Here is an 18,782-nt window from a genome sequence, read left to right as displayed (position 1 = left end):
TAGAAGAAAATGTATAAAAACATTTCGGATCAATAAAACTAAGAAATAACATAAATAACTGCAGAAAGGCCACAGTGCAGACATGATTTGCGTTTCACATACAATCAATTAAATCGGCTAAATTGCCTGTACGAGCAGGCTGTAAGTACAGAGCGCAACATTAATGCACCGAAAAAATAAACAATTAATTTACAGAATTAAATTAGAACAGAATATACCATTCTAATAAATAAATACAGAATGAAATAAGTCAGAATCAAGTCACAAGATACAGAACAAATGTGTGCAAAATGCCTGAAGTAAAGGGGAACATATATTCAAAACACAAGCCACAGATAGTTAAATTAGATAACCCTGAGTGATCAATAAATAAAATTCTTTTTAACTGCAGAAACAACAATAAACGCCAGTAGCGGTTCTAGGCACGGGCGACATTTCTTCATGTCACATGGGGGGCGGCACGAGCAGTTAAAAAAATCCTCTGTGCCGCGAAAGTTTTCTATTTTTTATCATTTCGATTCAATTATTGGCAATGGCGCCTCTGCTTGCTGAGAAGGTGCCGTGCACAGAAGCGATGTCAAGGGGGTCTCCTGATTAGTTCACGTATCGTGTCTTTTGCGCGCTCGAGGTTGTTATTTCAAATAGGCGCACGGAAAGCATGCTTATTATGGCTACGTTCACACTGCAGGCTGAAACGACCTTTTTTTGCCCCTATGCGACCTGTATCTGATCTTTTCATGACAGTCTGAACGACACAGATCCGATCTTTTCAAATGCGACCCAGGCCACTTGGGTATATGGTCCAAATCCGATATGTATCCGATCTTTTGTAATGCGACTTCAATCTGAACGGCCAGGTCACATTTATCCGACCCGCACGTCATTGCACGCACCTGTAGCTAGCCAATACACTCCAACTCTAACGCGTTTCTGCACTGTTATGGGCCACCGCAGACGTGTCTCTTCCCGTGACAGAGTTGATCGAAGGCGCTCACAAACATAATCGAAGGTGGATCTGGTCATTCGGAAGTTACTGATGAATTCTGTATCAGTGAAGCCACTCACATCAGTATCCACTCCTGGCTGCGACTCCACACCCACACGTTTCTCTGTTTAATTTTCTTCTTAAAACGAGAAGATTGTATATGTGCTAGCTCTGTTGTGAAAATAACTTTAATATTGCTAAACGAGCTCCACTGTAAGACATCCATTTAGCTACTTCCGCAAACAACAAGTGACGTCGTTGACGTCGAGTACTCTTCTGCACATGCGGGTCACTTCTGGGTCATTTCACGTTCACGTTCACACAGGAGATCACAAAAGGCCAATTTAATTGGAAATGTGAACGGCCTTGCAAAAAAATCTAATTTTTTCAAAATATCGGAATTGAGCATTAAGCCCTGCAGTGTGAACGTAGCCTATGCGCTCACGGGAAGCGCGCTCATTATGCGCTCACGGGAAATGCGTTCATAAACTTTTCAGTTTGGAAGTGCACGTGCACCCAAACACTTGGGTGTTTTTCTCTTCTCCGTAAAGAAATCTTTTAGCAGAGCTACAGCAAGCGTTTTTCTGTGGTGGGAATCTTACTATTAATAATAAAAGATAAGCTACTGTACATTATAAATGTCAGGAATGTATCTTTATTGACTCTATTCTCTCTATTCTTTTTATAGAGATGATTTAAATGCTGAAATATGAGGTTTATCCTTTTATAAAACCTTTTTTGTGTTGACCTTTTTTAAGTTTAGTAGGTAAAATAAAAGACACTCCTTTAAAACCAATCTTTAATGTTATTAACTTCATGAATTGATTTCATTGTGTATTAGGCTTTTTGAACAAGATTCTGTGTATGTGATCATTTTGGTCACTGTATTCATGAAATGAAAATAATTTTCATAATGATCAACTAATCAACTTTAATTAGCCTAGCCTATGTGTTTTTACAGTAGCCTATAATATGCAAAGTACAATTTTCTATTTTCGAAATAATCTCTGATTCTGTCCTTTTCTCTGTCATTTAAGAGTGACATAGGGCTACAAAAGCTATTTTAGGTCTATAACAGTTTGGATAGTTGTTAATATGAGAGCTGTTCGAAATTGTTTAAGAGATAGCCTTAAGGCGGGCATACACTATGCGATTTTCGTCCGATTTTGAGCCGAATTCTGACTCGTGCGACTCTTTTTCGTGTCGGACCGATTTTCAGCTTTGTCGTGCGCCGTTTGTCGTGCAGTGTTCGTGCAGTGTACAGGGAGAAACGAGAGGCGATTAACCTCTCACGATCGACAATCGGATGGTCGGATGAATTTCTGGCATGTCAGAAATTTTGGTCGCTCCTCGTGACTATATCGCACAGTTGAATCAAAGCTACGAACCGATTGCCCTAAACTCAGTGTTTTTTCCCTCACTGCACCTGCGCGAAAACAGAAGTTTAACCATTTCATCTGCAGCAAAATAAAATTAAAATAAAAACGAAAAGAGGGAGATCTTTAAGTTCTGTAGTTCAAACTAGCTACAAATTACTGTTGCTTACCTCCAGTTGTTCGCGTTGCAAAATGGATAATATTACCCACCGTCTTCAAGCCACCTGATATGTAACACCTCTTTTATTATTTTTCTCAAACAATGTTTTTGAAATAAACCTGTTTTTAATTTTCATTGATGATTAATTATGACAATGTTCGGACATATTATAGGCGGTTAATAGTTATTTTATATGCCTATAATTCATTGTAATCGACCTAAATGTTTTAGACAATTTTTAATGACGAGTAAGATTATGTAATATTTTATTATCCTCACAGCACGTTGGTTATGTGCTGTGAAAATATTGCGTGGCAAATTAATTATAATAGCGGATCAATTTAATAATAAAATTAGCCTATAGGCCTCCCCTAATAATGATAATATAATACTAATAATAATTAAATGCATAAATTGAAAATACTAAATCATCTTGATACTGATAGCAGATGCTTGTTTTGACAATATCTCTGGATACATACACGTAAATAGGCGCAATCCAGGGGGTTATCGCAGATATTACACGTATAGTGTGAGCAGTGAAGTCGCAGCTCGACGATCGGACCGTACAGTGTGAGCACATAAATCCTGAACTTTGGCTTTGCATCGCATGCGATTTACTCGCTCAGTGTGAGTAGGTACCTTGCTAAAATCGCACAGACATCGCACAGTGTATGCCCGCCTTTAGTAGTGTGTTACTAAATAAGTATCTCTCTGACCCTTTCACTTTTAAAAACTCCATTTTGTGACAAAGTATAGTTTAACAATTCATATCTAAAAAAGTTTTGTTGTCATTGACTCATGAAGTTCTTATAAAAAAAAAAAAATTATTTTATGTTTCAAAATAATTTTTTTCTACAAACTCAAGGCACTGCCATGGGTTCACCCATGGCGCCAAATTATGCCAATCTTTTTATGGGCAAATTCGAACAAGATTTTATCTACGAATCTAATCCTTTTAACCAGTATTTGAAAGTATGGTATAGGTATATAGATGACATATTCTTTGTATGGTCGGGCTCGGAGGATGAACTGATTGTTTTCCATGATTATGTAAATTCGAGATTGCCCTCGATTAAATTCACACTAACCTATGACTGCAGGACTCTGCCTTTTTTGGATGTATTAGTGAAAAAGTTGGACAACACGATACAGACTGAAATTTATCGAAAAGAGACTGATCGTAACTCTTTTTTACACTATCAGAGTTTCCATCCACCCTCTCTTAAACGTAGTCTACCGTATAGTCAACTGCTGAGAGTGCGCCGTATTTGTAGTAATGATGAAGATTTTGAGCGACAAGCAGGAGAGCTGTGTCAAAGATTTATTGATAGGGGCTATACACACAATTTAGTGCGTGATTGTGTAGAGCGCGCGCGCAGTGTACAGCGCACTGACTTGATGACTAAACGCACTGATCAGGTAAAATCAAATAACACCCCGGTCACCTGTGTATCGACTTATGGCCATATCTCGAATAGTTTAAAGAACATCGTGCAACGTCATTGGCACATTTTAAGTAGCGATCCTCACATAGGACACACGTTCCAAAACTTACCGCGAACTTGCTATAAACGAGCACCCAGCCTGAGAGATCGATTAGTGCGCTCGCACCTTCCTGCGCATCCACAGGCGTCTTTCCCTTTCAAAATTCCTCACGGTAACTTCAAGTGTTTGAATTGTGCTGCATGTACTTTATGCTGACAGACAATACGTTTACACATCCAAAAACAGGCAGAGTCTATAAACATGTCTCTCTACCTTTATTGTGTATTTATTGACTTGTCCTTGTGGGCTTCTTTATGTGGGCAAAACGAAGCGACAACTGAAGACCCGAATTTTTGAGCATAAGTGTGCTATTAGAAAGAATGATGAGAAATCTTCAGTTGCAAGACATTTTAATTCTGAGGGACACAATGCCAATATGCTTAGATTTATGGGTCTGGAGTGTGTTGGTCGGTCTTCAAGAGGGGGAGACCGTGAGAACCGCCTCCTCCAAAGGGAGGCTTGGTATATTTTTAATTTCAACACATGTATTCCCAATGGTATGAACAAGGACCTATCTTTAAGCTGTTTTCTTTAAAATATACTATGAGAATTGTATTACATATTGTAGCCTATCTTATGTGTCTTTGTCTGTCATTAATGGATTCATTGGTAACACGTGCATCATTCTAAATCATTGGTTGATGTGATTATGGGTGTGTTAACTGGTGTGGGCATTTAAGACTGGATAAGGTATTGTTCTTTTGCACACTGAAGAAGGCACGCGCCGAAACGCGTTTGTGTATAATAAAACTGTATATGCAAAGTGCGGCCTCTCTCTTCCATACATATCTAAAAGTGTGCCATGCATATAATTCAAGGCAGTAACCAATGTGCTAATGGTTCCTCACTTGAAAGTTAGATTAATCCGGCTGAAATGTTTTGAAATCACTTTTACCCATACCTGATCGAGAAACAAACCGAGACTTTCACTCGGCCTGTGTCCGTTTGAGTCTTTTCAAATTGAGCGCGCGGATAAAATACATTCTAAAACGCTTAACATGAAAAACGTTTAATGTGGCTCACACCAGCCGCGAATAGAGCGTCAGATTCGCACCTACCGCGTCTAGTTATACGCTTGAACAGTTTGAATACATTCGCGCGTCAAGAGCGAAATCTGAAACCCGTTGGCCATCTTTTTTACAAGATGTTGATTTGAGCATTCATCGAGAGTCACCGCTCTGTATTTGCTCTAGAGAGCATGTTAGTTGTCTTTACATTAGAATAATAATGTTTCAAGTAATAAGAAACAGAAAAAATTGCATTCAATACAAAATGAATATGTCTCATATATTGAAATCAAGTTATGTGATAAAATATTTGCTTTGTTGTGTATTAGAACCTCACCAGGCATTGTCAAATTACAAAATAAGTTATTGAGGCCAAATATACAAAATAATCTATTGAGGTCAAACGTATAAAATAATTAATTGAGGCCAAACATATAAAATAATATTATAAGCTGAAAAGCGGGCCTGTCCCCATTTATCACGTCACTTTACCATGTGATTGCAGCAAGCAGGCTCCTGATTGGTTAACGCAGTGCGAATTGACAGCAAAGTTCAAATTTTTCAACTCGAGCGGCAGGCGCGAATTCAACTCGAGTCACAAGCGCTTGAATGCACAAAAAGCACTAAATAAAGTCATTTGCGCATAATGCGCCAGACGCTCAACCAGCATACTTTAGTGCATACAAATAAATGAAGATGATTCCTACGCCGCTGTTCTGCTCTCCAGAGCAAATACAGAGCGGTGACTCTTTCGATGAATGCTCGATCAACATCAGCCACCGTGTAAAAAGATGGACGCCAACGGATGGATCGAATGGATTCAAACTGTTCAAGCGTGTAACTAGATGCGGTAGGCACGAATTTGACGCTCTATTCGCGTCTGGTGTGAATGTAGCATGAGACAGTAATATATAAAAAGATAAAAATTCTGTACACACCACGTTTTTTCACGTTAAGCGTTTTAGAATGTCCCGAGGAAAACCAACTTCTTAAAGGGTTAGTTCACCCAAAAATGAAAATTAAGTCATTAATTACTCACCCCCATGCTGTACCAACCCCGTAAGACCTTCGTTCATCTTCAGAACACAAATAAAGATATTTTTGATTGAATCTGAGAGCTGGATCAGTCCTACATAGACTGCCTAAGGGACTGGCTCTTGACGGCCCATAAAGTCATTAAAGAAAAGGTTTAAATATTCCATGTGCCTACAGCGGCTCAATTATAAGTTTATCAAGCGACGAGACTACTTTTTGTGCGAAAAAAAACCATAAATAACGACTTTATTCCACTATTCCCTTACTTCCTTATGGGCGCATGCGCGAGAACTGAGACGAGGACGTTCTTCTCCTTCGTCTACTTCTTGTTACCGGCTGCTCACCGCTTAGGAGTTTTACCGCCCCCTACCGTATAAGATGATGATATAGCTGGAAGCGCAAAACTTTCTGTTTACAAGCAGAGGAAGATGCGCGCTGTACATACGCTTTTCAATTAGCGTATTTTCCGCACTATAAGGTGCACTTAAAAGCCTTTAATCTTCTCAAAAAACGACAGTGTGCCTTATTATCATCTTATACGGTAGGGGGCGGTAAAACTCCTAAGCGGTGAGCAGCCGGTAACAAAAAGTACACGAAGGAGAAGAACGTCCTCGTCTCAGTTCTCGCGCATGCGCCCATAAGGAAGTAATAGAATAGTCGAATAAAGTCGTAATTTATGTTTTGTTCGCACAAAAAGTAGTCTCGTCGCTTGATAAACTTATAATTGAGCCGCTGTAGGCACATGGAATATTTAAACCTTTTCTTTAATGACTTTATGGGCCGTCAAGAGCCAGTCCCTTAGGCAGTCTATGTAGGACTGATCCAGCTCTCAGATTCAATCAAAAATATCTTGTGTTCTGAAGATGAACGAAGGTCTTACGGGGTTGGAACAGCATGGGGGTGAGTAATTAATGACTTATTAGTATTAATTACTAGCCTATAGGCCTCCTTTTTAATTACTAATGAGTAATTAATGTAATTAATGATTAATGATTCATTTTTGGGTGAACTAACCCTTTAACGTTGGCCGGCAGAAGTGCAATCATGGTTTCCTGATGCTAAATCCAGCCTTGGCGAATATCCTTTCTGATGGTGTGCATCCACACTTTATATTTTCTTATCCCAGACTTTTTTAAAGATTTAAATCTCTGCCGACAAGATGCTCCTCTGTCGGTCACGGATCGAAAGTGAAACTTAAATCGGTCACAGGGGTGGTTGGATTAATTCACGCACGCTAAAGATATTTATTAAAAGCTTCTTTCTTTGCATTTACATTTTTATTTACAGCATTATCACAATAGGCTGTATATGACAGAAAACCGATGGTTCTATGTGAAATCAGACATTGAGCACACTCATATACCCAAAGTGGCATGATCCGATCCTCGTTTCATTACACCTCTACAAAGATTCGGCCATGAGATTGGTAGTCGAATCTGGCTCCTCGTATCGAAGCATCGAATCTTCAACTGTTCGGGGTCACCCCTAAATCAGAGTAAGATGAGCATGTAAACACAATTGCAGTATAAGTGTGGTTCATTTGAATATAGCAGAAATTCACTACATGCTGTAGTTATTTGTGTAATGGGAACTACAGACCAGGTTACAAATTACACATAGGTTTTATTAAGAATTTATGAAAAACATGATCATTTAGTCTTTGCTGTCTTTTCTTCTCTTTTTTTAAAGGCTCAGCTGAAGATAACAGACAAGCTACTCTTCATGATTACACAGAGGCCAGCTGCAGACTGAAGGACATTTTAAAACAGGAGTGTGAGCGGATATTGGTTGGTAATTCACAGACGGGTCATCAGAAAAACCTGAACGATATCTACACTGATTTATATGTGGTGGAGAATGAGACTGGAGGAAGAGTGAACGAGCACGAGGTGATACAGATCGAATCTCACAATCGACCGACTGCCAAGGAGACTCAAGTCAAATGTAATGACATGTTTAAACGAAACTCAAAGGTACTGACGATGGGGATCGCAGGGGTGGGAAAAACTGTCTCAGTCAATAAATTCATCCTTGACTGGGTTGATGGAAAAGAAAATCAGGGTATAAACTTCATTTTTCCTCTTCCATTCCGTGAGCTAAACCTGATTACAGAGGACTGCAGCCTCATGGAACTGCTTCACGAACACTTCTTTAGTGATAAGGAACTGCCCTCTCTTCCTAAAGGTGACAGGAAGGTCTTGTTCATTTTTGATGGACTGGATGAATGTCGCTTCCCTTTGAGTTTTGAAGATGGTGTCAGATTTACAGATGTTCACAAAAAAACAACAGTGAGTAAGATAGTTACAAGCCTGATCAAGAGACACCTTGTTCCCTCTGCTCTCATCTGGATCACTTCCAGACCAGCAGCAGCCAGTCTGATTCCCCGAAGATACATTGATCAAGTGACAGAGGTGCGAGGATTTAGTGATGAGCAGAAAGAGCAATACTTCATCAAAAACAGCAGTCCTGAGGTTGCTGGAAACCTCATCAGTCACATCAAGAAATCCAGGAGCCTGTACATCATGTGCCATATCCCCGTCTTCTGCTGGATCTCTCTCACTGTTCTTCGGCCTCTACTGGATCAAGAGAGCAATGACAAAACTCCCACAACTCTCACAGGGATGTACACAAGCTTCTTAATTTCTCAGCAGCAACAGAAGAAAGACAAATACTGTGCTGTGCCCGAACCTAAAGCCAACGCAGTGTCTTTTGATGAGATTATTCAGAAGCTTGGGAAACTGGCCTTTCAACAGCTGGAGAAAGGTCAACTGATTTTCTACAAAGAAGATCTTGAGGAATGTGGACTCGATGTCAGGGAAGGTTCAGTGCAATCTGGGTTATGCACTCAGATCTTTCAGAAGGAAACTGTTTCAGCCAGAAGTGTTTTCAGCTTCGTACATCTCAGCGTCCAGGAGTTCCTTGCTGCTCTTTATGTGTTTATGATGAACAAAAACAAGAAAGCAAACCCATTTCTTCAATCCCGCAGTGAAAAACTGACATGGAAACTGTCCAAAAAGTCACAGTTTCAGCTTCATAAGGCTGCAATCAACAAGGCTTTAGAAAGCAAGAACGGACACCTGGACCTTTTCCTTCGGTTCCTCCTGGGTCTCTCACTGGAGTCCAATCAGAGTGACCTGAAGGAACTACTGCCAGGACTGAAACTCAAATCAGAGAACGTTAAAGACACTGTTGACTATATCAAACAGAAAATAGAGACAGAGAAATCAGTAGAGAGGACCATCAATCTCTTCTACTGTCTCAGTGAACTAAAAGATGACTTTGAGGAGGAAATCCAGAAGAATCTGAGCTCAGGAAATCTTTCAGCAGATCTCTCCTCTGCTCAGTGGTCTGGTCTGGTGTACATGCTCCTGATGTCAGAAGAGACTCAAGAGAAGTTTGAACTGCAGAAATACAGAAGATCTGATGAAGCAGTGATGAGACTACTGCCAGTGATCAAAAACACCAGAAGAGCACTGTAAGAGTCTACTTTACATTCATTTATATACACTGTTAGTCATTTTAATTGGGCCTTAATCTTACACAGGTGATTTGCTGGGCAAATCAATTTTGTGATGATATTAAATGCCTGACCCAACTTGCCTAATGGAGAACACACTCATCAGGCAAAACTCAGTAACCTGAGTTTTAAATATTTTATCATTCCTAATTTTATTAAAACTTAAAGAAACTGAAAATACTGGTTATTTGATAAAGATAATTTTTATAACTTTGATTACTAGGGATCCACAATACAACTTTTCCAGAAAAGTCAGATACACATTCATTTGTGGTACTTGCCGATACAGAGTACCGATACCGATACTGTCACCTGGTTGATGAAGCAGACAGACGAAGCTTGATTCCAAACGAAAACAAAGCTTGTTTGCTGCGGTTCAAGCCCGAGTGCGTTTGTTCCGGGCGCCCCGCGGCGTTGGTCTGGTTTCACACTAGGGCTGAACAATTATGGAAAATAATCTAATTGCGTTTTTTAACCAATATTGCGATTGCGATTTAATATGCGATTTAAAAAAAAAAAAGTTCTTTACCTTCTGTAGGCCTATTAGTCGACAAAGACAAGCAATAAATCATTGTACAGTAGGGATAGGAATCTTTAGGCATCTCATGATCTGATCTACTTTTTTTTCTTATTAATTAATCCTAATAACACTTAAAATATGTATTTAATTACATGTGTAAAAACACATACTTTAAGAAAATATATAAAAAAAACATTTAATTAAACCAATTACATGTTAAGAAATGTAAATAGGCTATATAAACTAACATAGCTTCAAAATATAAAAGCTAGTAAATAAAGAGAAACAAAAAAGCATTACAAGCAATAAAGAAAGAGTGGTCTCAGTATTTAAAATGTTTTTCATTCAAGAGGTGGAGTGATTTCCCCCTCAGTTTAGATATAATAAGCTGCATTCACACTAATGCACATATCTCTATTAAAATTGTAAATGTGGTTTGTCCAGTTGGTTTAAGATATAACTCACCGTGTTTGCATTAATTTCACGTCATGAAAGCATTTTGACATGCAAGTACGTTTAACCAATGAGTCGCTCATGGCCGCATGCACGAGCGCTCTTCACAAATCACGCGTTAGTATTTTAAAACGAAAGCAGCCTTCTCTGTGATTTTCATATATTTAATATATAAGCCAACTGCACTCCAAAAGATATAAATAATGCCTTTGTGAAGCATTTGTAAGGAAAATTCCCGCGGGGGAGAACGCGCACTGCAAGTGTAACGTTATAACATCAAGCAAAGCGGCAAACCCTGTGCAATGAAGCCTGCGAATGTCCTTGTAACTCGGTTAAACCCCGATTGAGAATGAAAAAAACATGTTTCGGAAGGTTCGAGCGGTCTCGTGTGTGTGAGCAAGTGAGAGAGAAAGAGAGCGAGAGAGAAGCAAGCAAAACACGGTTGTTTCTAAAGCACGCCCAGCGTCATCACGCATCTGTGTTTAAAAACAAAGCTCAGACTCGATTCTGAAATTCTCTGAATCGATCCAGAATTGTTGGGGAGAGAATAAATAACACAATATCATTAAAAATAAACTGTTCTTTTCTGTATGCCAGAGCTTTTTGGGTTGCATGCCAAGCTTATGCTTGATCTTGCAGACTGCTTTTCTCTCGCGTGTCACGTGACCAGTGTAATCGCAGCCTTTGCGATTACAAAATCGCGTTTCATCATATCGCGATATTATCGCAAATGCAATTAATCGTTCAGCCCTATTGCACACTCAACTTCATTCTTTTGAACCCTGGTGCGTTTGCGTGCATCTTACGTCATCGCAAACATGCACGGCACATGATAGAAAACAGAACGAGGATCAATATTGTGTTTTTTATTAATTTGCTGTTGTTAATGCTGTTGTTAATTATGTGCAGTTGAGTGAACAATACAGGTTTACTGTGCATGTGTCACATAACGGAGACTTCTGTTGCTTGCAAACGGACTCTTTTGAGGAGACAGTGGATTTCCAAATGTGTTGCCCTGATTCCTTGCGCAATGCACGAATACACTGCAGGCTCACTCTTGCTAGTATCCAAGTAAAAAAAGAATCATTATCATCCCTTTTAAGTGTTTTATTTAACTGAATACATCACAATAAGCTAAAACGCATGCGCAGGTTACTTTACTTTCCTGAACAAGTGCGTAGCCGAGTCCGTGTTGCTTTCAGATTCACGTGAAGCGCGGCACAGTTCGGGAGCAACCAAACTCAGACCACCTCCTCTAGGTAGTCTCGGGGTCGGTACCCCAGTGCTCACCCGGGTCCCATGACAGTGTTCACATTAGCGATTTTTCATGCGAACCATGCCCCATTCCATACTAAACTCACCAGACACAGTGGATGAAGGTTAACTAAAATGGTAAATGGACTGCATTTATATAGCGCTTTCATAGACCTAACGGCCACCAAAGCGCTTTACATTTGCCTCACATTCACCCATTCATACACTCATTCATACACCGACGGCGGTGTCAGCCATGCAAGGCGCCAGCCAGCTTGTCGGGAGCAGCTGGGGTTAGGTGTCTTGCTCATGGACACCTCGACACTTGGTCGAATTGAACCACCAACCTTTCAGTTTGTAGACAACCCACATGAACCACTGAGCCACTGCCGCCAACTAATCAGTGACTACTAAGAACAGGTCCAGACAGATAGAACATAATTGTGACTGATACTGAATTTGTCATTTTTAAATGTATTGGGTCAAGAAACCAAAAGAATAAATCTTATTAGTTGGCTTATTTTTTCAACAAATATATATTTCTTTCAGTTATTTTCATGCTTAAGCCTGTTAAATTGTATTGAATGAGCTTCTGTTACTCTCACTGTTCTTTCTATTGTTCTATCACATTGTATCTTTCATTTAATAGTACATCACATATTTAGAGCAGCTCCAGCAGGGCTCAGTGCAGAGGATTGGGTCAGTGGTTCAAATAGATACCAGTGAAATATCACAATTCTCTATTACGATTTTAATACTACAGCAAAAACTACTTGCCAAATTAATGTAAATGTAAAACATTATTAAAGACAAGGAGTCAATAGTAAAAAAAAATATATATATATATTTTTTCGAATTAAAAATAGCACAAATAGAACAAAGAAAGGCTACACATGAAAGATGCCACCCTCCTTGTACTGTGACAAGACCTTCGGTTTATTAAACTGGTGAATACATTGACATTGTTTGAAGTTCAAGCCCCAAACTATTTCATAATTTAACTCTGCATACAGACACACAGAAACTCCTCCTGGTGGCTTTAACCATTGGTATAGACGAATCCGACGAGCGTTCTGTGTAGGCTGCCATCTTGTGGCGACGCCATTACTGAGCTGTTACACAGGCATATAGACATATGCACCGGTATGTAAACAAACCTCGGTGATAACGCGAACTCACCCTCGATGACAGCTACAGCCAGGCAGAATGACTTGTTGGTTTGATCTGTGACTGCAGTGGCCTCCAGTCACAGATGAAGGTACAAACGATCTTACAGATTAACGTTATTTATGAAAATAGCTTGGCAAGCTAGCTATGCTAACGTTTGCTAACGAGGAAACTATAAAAAGATCTGTCCATTTGGCAACAATAAATAAATAAATGAATGAAATCAAATAAACAAATTCATGTTTTTCATTTGTGTCCATTATTTATCTCATTTTCATATTGCAACAGGCAAGGGTAAGGTAACGTTACAGCTAGAAAGTATACATAATATCGACCAATTAGTGTTTTTAAACCATGGAAAGAGGTCAATATAACAGCAGGAAAACAATTATGTCACATAACGTTACATTTAGCTCAGGAAAGCCATTTAATGACCATAGCATGTTAATTGAATAGAAAAAATAGCAAGAGAGGAGATTTTGCTGATCACTATATGACATATTTATTATATTTTTTTTACTTATGTCATTAAATAATTGTTATTATACGCGAATGTCCACGTCTTGTACTCGCCCAGGAAATCTGTAAACCGTACGGCACCAGACAGGGGCACTCGACCCGGGGTTTTCACAATGTTTTCTCTTCAAAATCGAAATTTTACTGCCACCATTGAAACAATTTATAACGGAAACTGTTTACCCACTCGACATTATACAAGGGATAACGTTGTAACGTTAGTGACAGTCGTAAATCGCGGGCTGTTTATTCCAGTGGACGCAAGTTGCAACTAAAACAATAGGAGGCAATGGAGCAACGCTACCCAGCAACAGCTCAGTAATGGCGCCCCGCTTACTTCCGGTAGTTTCGCCGGATTCGTCTATAGAGAAGTTCCCACAGCTCCTCAAACTATACAACTGCTCACTCTGTGTGAATAACTTTTGTATATTAGCAGGTAATAGATGGTGAAATGCTTTAAATAAGAGTTGTGCCGTGTTCAGTTGGACAAGGTCCTGTACTGTTCGAGATACTCAGGCCCCGTTTACACGAAGGGAAAACGCAGATATTTCCCTGCGGATTGGCCTCTCGTTTACTCGAAAACCCCGTTTTTATCACAGAAAACGATTATTTCTAAAAACTCCAGCCAAAGTGCCGGTTATGTGTTGTCGTGTGAACTGGGAGAAATGGCATTTTAGGTTCTCTCTTGTCGATTCTGAGGATTCTGATTGGCTTGCATGGCTGTATCCTTAACCCAGTGGCGTAACTTTGTTTTAAAAAGTGGGTGGGACATGTGTGTAAATGAATGAATCACGTGACATGTGAATAAAAACATAGATCCGACTTTACAACATGTCCAGTGGCAGTGGAAATAGCCTATACAGAAAGTCCTGTAAAATTAAACGAATAAATTGACCTAATAATATGAATAAAAATTATATAAACAAAAATATACATAAAAGTTTTAAAAGTAAATTAACTATTAGGCCAGAATTTTGATAACTGATTTTTTGCGGAACGCACGATTAAAATTTAAATTGGCTTATAGCCTCTCCATTGTACACACAAACTGCTGTACAATTAAACGAATAAATGGGCCCAATAATATAAATAAAGATTAAAAAAAAGTATAAACAAAAATGTAAAAAAATAAAGGCCTACATAAACATTTTAAAAGTAAATTTAAAAAGTAAATTAACTAGGCCAACATCTTGATAGCTAAACTTTTGCACAGCGCGCACAAATAAAATAAAATTAGCCTATGCTTATATCAATTGTACCAAAATAAAATGCTGTAAAATTAAACGAATCAATGAGCCTAATTATATATAAATAAAAATATACAGGTTATAGGCATACTGTAGGCTACATCAACGTTTTTAAAAGTATGCTAAATGAACTATTAGGCCAAAATTTTGCGCAGAGTGCACATGGATTGCTTATGTTGTCAAACCTTTTAAAAAAAGAAAGAAAGAAAGAAAACGAATTGCTTTCCTTATCTACAGTTCTTTTGAGTTCACCTTCAAGAACACAAGTTTGGACAATGTCTGAGGATTCAGACTCATGCCGTGGTTGCGGAGAAAACCCTCTCTGCCCTCTGCCAGACTCGTGGTGTGAGGTGAGCGGAGCGAAATTGGAGCGGGAATAGATACACTGTAACCGCGCCACCGATCGCAGGCGGCAATGAGCACTTTGATCACTTGATTTAAAACACAACGTATTTCAGGGCTAGATCGCTTCTTTTATTTTATAAACGAATGAAATGAATGGTCTGCCAGTTGGAGATGTTTTATTTATTTCTACTGTTAGCTATCCGTGCCGCGAGAGCTTTTAAAAAGTGGTGGGGACAATATCGACCCTGGCAAAAAGTGGTGGGGACATGTCCCACCCGTCCCACCCGCAAATTACGCCCCTGCCTTTACCCCTACACTGCCGCCCATGTTTGGCATAGTTATAATGCCGCTCAATGGCGTATTTATGCGGGTGTGTGAACGATGTTATTTTTGAAAACAGAGAGGGGGAAAATATTCGGTTTGCTAAATACCCGGCTTTGTGTAAACGTGGCCTCAGCCTTGTGTATTGTACGTATAGCCCTTTTTCGTAAGATAAGTAAAGACTGCAAGGAGTTATTATAATTATTCCCCCATACTTCAACACAATAAGTTAAGTATGGCAGAATCAGGGAAAAATACAGGGTACGGAGTGTATTTTAATCAAGGACATGTTTAGCTTTATTTATTATTGCAAGGCTTTTAGAGACTTTAGATTCTATGTGTCTGATGTGAGTTTTCCAAGTTAATTTATTGTCTATTGTAACTTATCAATCCACTTTTTTATATCCCTTAGTTTAGTGTTTACAACATTAATAACCTTATCATAATTATCATCACAGTAGAAAATTTTAGTGTCATCTGCGAACAAAACACACTTAAGTAATTTTGAAACATTAAATATACCATTGATGTACAAGTTGAATAATTTAGGGCCCAATATTGACCCTTGGGGGTAGGGATGGCTCGATACCACAATTTTGGCTTTGGTACGATACCATAACATAATACCTCGGTATCGCTACTAAATCGATATCACAGTCGAAAAAAAAGTCTCAATTTAAGTGAATTGAAGCAATTTTATTAGACACTGCTTCAAACTCTCCACTATGTGCAAAGAAAAGTATCAAAAAAACAAAACAAAAAAAAACGTATCAATGTAAAAAATAAATAAATTTAATCAAGGAACATACAACATTTACATTTAGATTTAATAAAAAAAAACTGAAATTATACAATTAAAATAGGTTAATTATCTATAATAGATTAACATATAATAATAATAATAATCGAATAATGGAATTACATGCTGTCATGAATCAAGAGAGTTATCAACATTTATAGCTTTTATTCATCTTGGTTTGGTTACTGTTTGGGTTTGGGTTCATATTATGCATATAATACATTGCATAAAGTAATGTTAAGAAGCTACTCATGTATTAGTATATGTTACACACGAGGTCCACGCGTGCGTTTTATGAAGATTTTAAGTCGGGTTTTATTTCAGGAACACTTGCAACATCCAAAAACAATCTCGGTTACAATAGCAACAACAACGCTCTTCCACAATCGTCTCGCGATACTCTCTCTTTTTTCCCATCTCGCGACCTTTCCAGATCTTCCGTCTCCCAAATCTCGTCTGCCAAGCTTTTAGCTTAAAAGTCCCAGACAGAAAATATAGCCTACATACTTCCTACTGTGCAGATAGAGCATGAAAAGAACAGAAAAATTAAATATAAATAAATAGAAAAAAACAGAATTCAACAAAAAATACAGAAAAATTCAACAACAACCGTGTAATGAAGATGACTTAATTAAATAAAATAGTATTTAAGATGAATAATTGAGGGGGGGTTACTCCATTACACCCAATTACACCCACTCCATTACATATACAACTTTTTTAGGTCATTATATTACTGATTGATCTAGATTAATAAATGCTATAGTGTTAGGCCAGGGTACCAAATGAATGTTGACAAATGTAGTTTAATTGCAATATTAGTAATATTACTCTCTCTCTCTCTCTCTCTCTCTCTCTCTCTCTCTCTCTCTCTCTCTCTCTGCCACAGTGGCAATAAAGACGTAAACTGAATTGGTTCTAGCGTGTCATGCAAGAAGATTTGAGCTTTCGTGTTTACCGTATCATATTTAATTGATAAGCTCTTATGGATGTGTGCTGTTCAGTGTTCAATAAAAATCTCAATTAAATCAGTTGAATGACGAACTCACCTGTCGATCTCTGAACTCTTTCAACGAGTCAGGATGAGCAACTGACGAGCGCGTCGGCAGATTTGATGTGTTGCCTTCCATGGCAACATGACCGCATCAGTTTCGGTAGCGCACTGCTGCCTAGTGGAGAACTTCGAAACAGCAGCGCATCAAATACCGAATTTAACAAAATTATGATATTGTACCGTTTGAAATATATTAAATACCGGTATTTTTGCAGTACCGGTATACCGAGCATCCCTACCTGGGGGACACCGCAAGAAATTATACTACAGTTCGATGAGAACTCACCCATCTGAAAATATTGCACTCTGTCACTTAAGTAGATTTTTACCCATTTTCCAGCCACTACTCCCATACCTTTCTAGTTTCTTGAGTAATATTGCGTGATTGATAATGTCAAAGGCTTTTTTCAAATAAAAAAATATTCCAATGGTACAATTTTTATTGTCCAGAGCATTTGATCATTCGTCTATTGCATTAATTAAAGCCATAGATGTAGATCTTTTATTTCTGAAGCAGTATTTATATTCATTAATCAAATTCAATTTTTAAACACATTTTTCTAATCGCATACAAAATACTTTTTCTAGGATTTTTGAGAATTGAGGGAGCAGTGAAATTGGTCTATAACTGGTAAAGTGGTGCTGATTACCATTTTTAAAAAGAGGAATAACTTTAGCAATCTTCATTTTCTTGGCAACACAGCCATTTAAAAATTATGTGCGCTAAAGGTGTTGTAATATTTTTAATAACTTTTTAATAGGGCCATATTGATGGAATGACAGTCCATATAATAATTATTTTTGGACAATATCCATAAGTTCTTTCTCATGAACTGCTGAAAGAAAAGTAGTGTTTACATTTGTATCCATTTTTTCAATATAGTTGTCAGGGTGTGGTTCAGGAAGAGGAACAAGGAGTCCGGAATATCGGTAAAGATCCGTTTTAATATATATAAAACAGGCAGGAAGACAGGAACACGGGCGCCACACGGGCTAACAACAAACATCGACCGACAATGACTGAGTAAAACTGAGGGAAGTAAATACACAGATGAATCAAACATAATGGGGTGAAAACAGGTGAAACAGATGATCAAGACGAGGAACAGGTGGCTGATGAGGGAGTGAACACGGGATAGGGTGACGAGAGGATCCTGGGAAGTGTAGTGCTGAAGACAAGACAGACTGGTGCAGACGGAGGACTGTGACAGAACTCCCCCCTCCCGGAAGGCGTGGCCTCACGCCGCAGAACAGAGGAAGGAGGGGGGACGATCTGAGGGCTGAGCAGGGCGTGGCCAGGGCGGAGCAGGCTGAGGGCGTGGCCAGGCCAGAGCAGGCTGAGGGCGTGGCCAGGGCGGAGCAGCCTGAGGGCGTGGCCAGGGCGGAGCCGGGGCTGATGACACCAGGGGGCCGACTGACAGGGGCGAAGCAAGTGGGAGAGGAGACCAGGGTGAAGCTGAGGGACTGACGACACGGGG

The 18,782-nt window shown here is 39.0% G+C and overlaps 1 protein-coding gene across 1 annotated transcript in view; it reads left to right on the top strand.

Annotated features, from left to right (window-relative positions):
* The window catches only part of LOC120480869 (NACHT, LRR and PYD domains-containing protein 3), a 165,447-nt gene that overhangs the window by 64,037 nt on the left and 82,628 nt on the right, over positions 1–18,782 (top strand). The window contains exon 3 of the mRNA XM_089126978.1: positions 7,801–9,586. Within this exon, the coding sequence (XP_088983104.1) occupies positions 7,801–9,586 (1,786 nt within the window). The remainder of the gene's footprint in view (positions 1–7,800; positions 9,587–18,782) is intronic.

This window comes from Pimephales promelas, chromosome 24 (assembly GCF_988280905.1).
Source record: "Pimephales promelas chromosome 24, fPimPro1.hap1.1, whole genome shotgun sequence".
Classification (NCBI taxonomy): Eukaryota; Metazoa; Chordata; class Actinopteri; order Cypriniformes; family Leuciscidae; genus Pimephales; species Pimephales promelas.
Note: the sequence above shows the minus strand (reverse complement) of the source record. Positions and strands in the feature narration are given on the sequence as shown.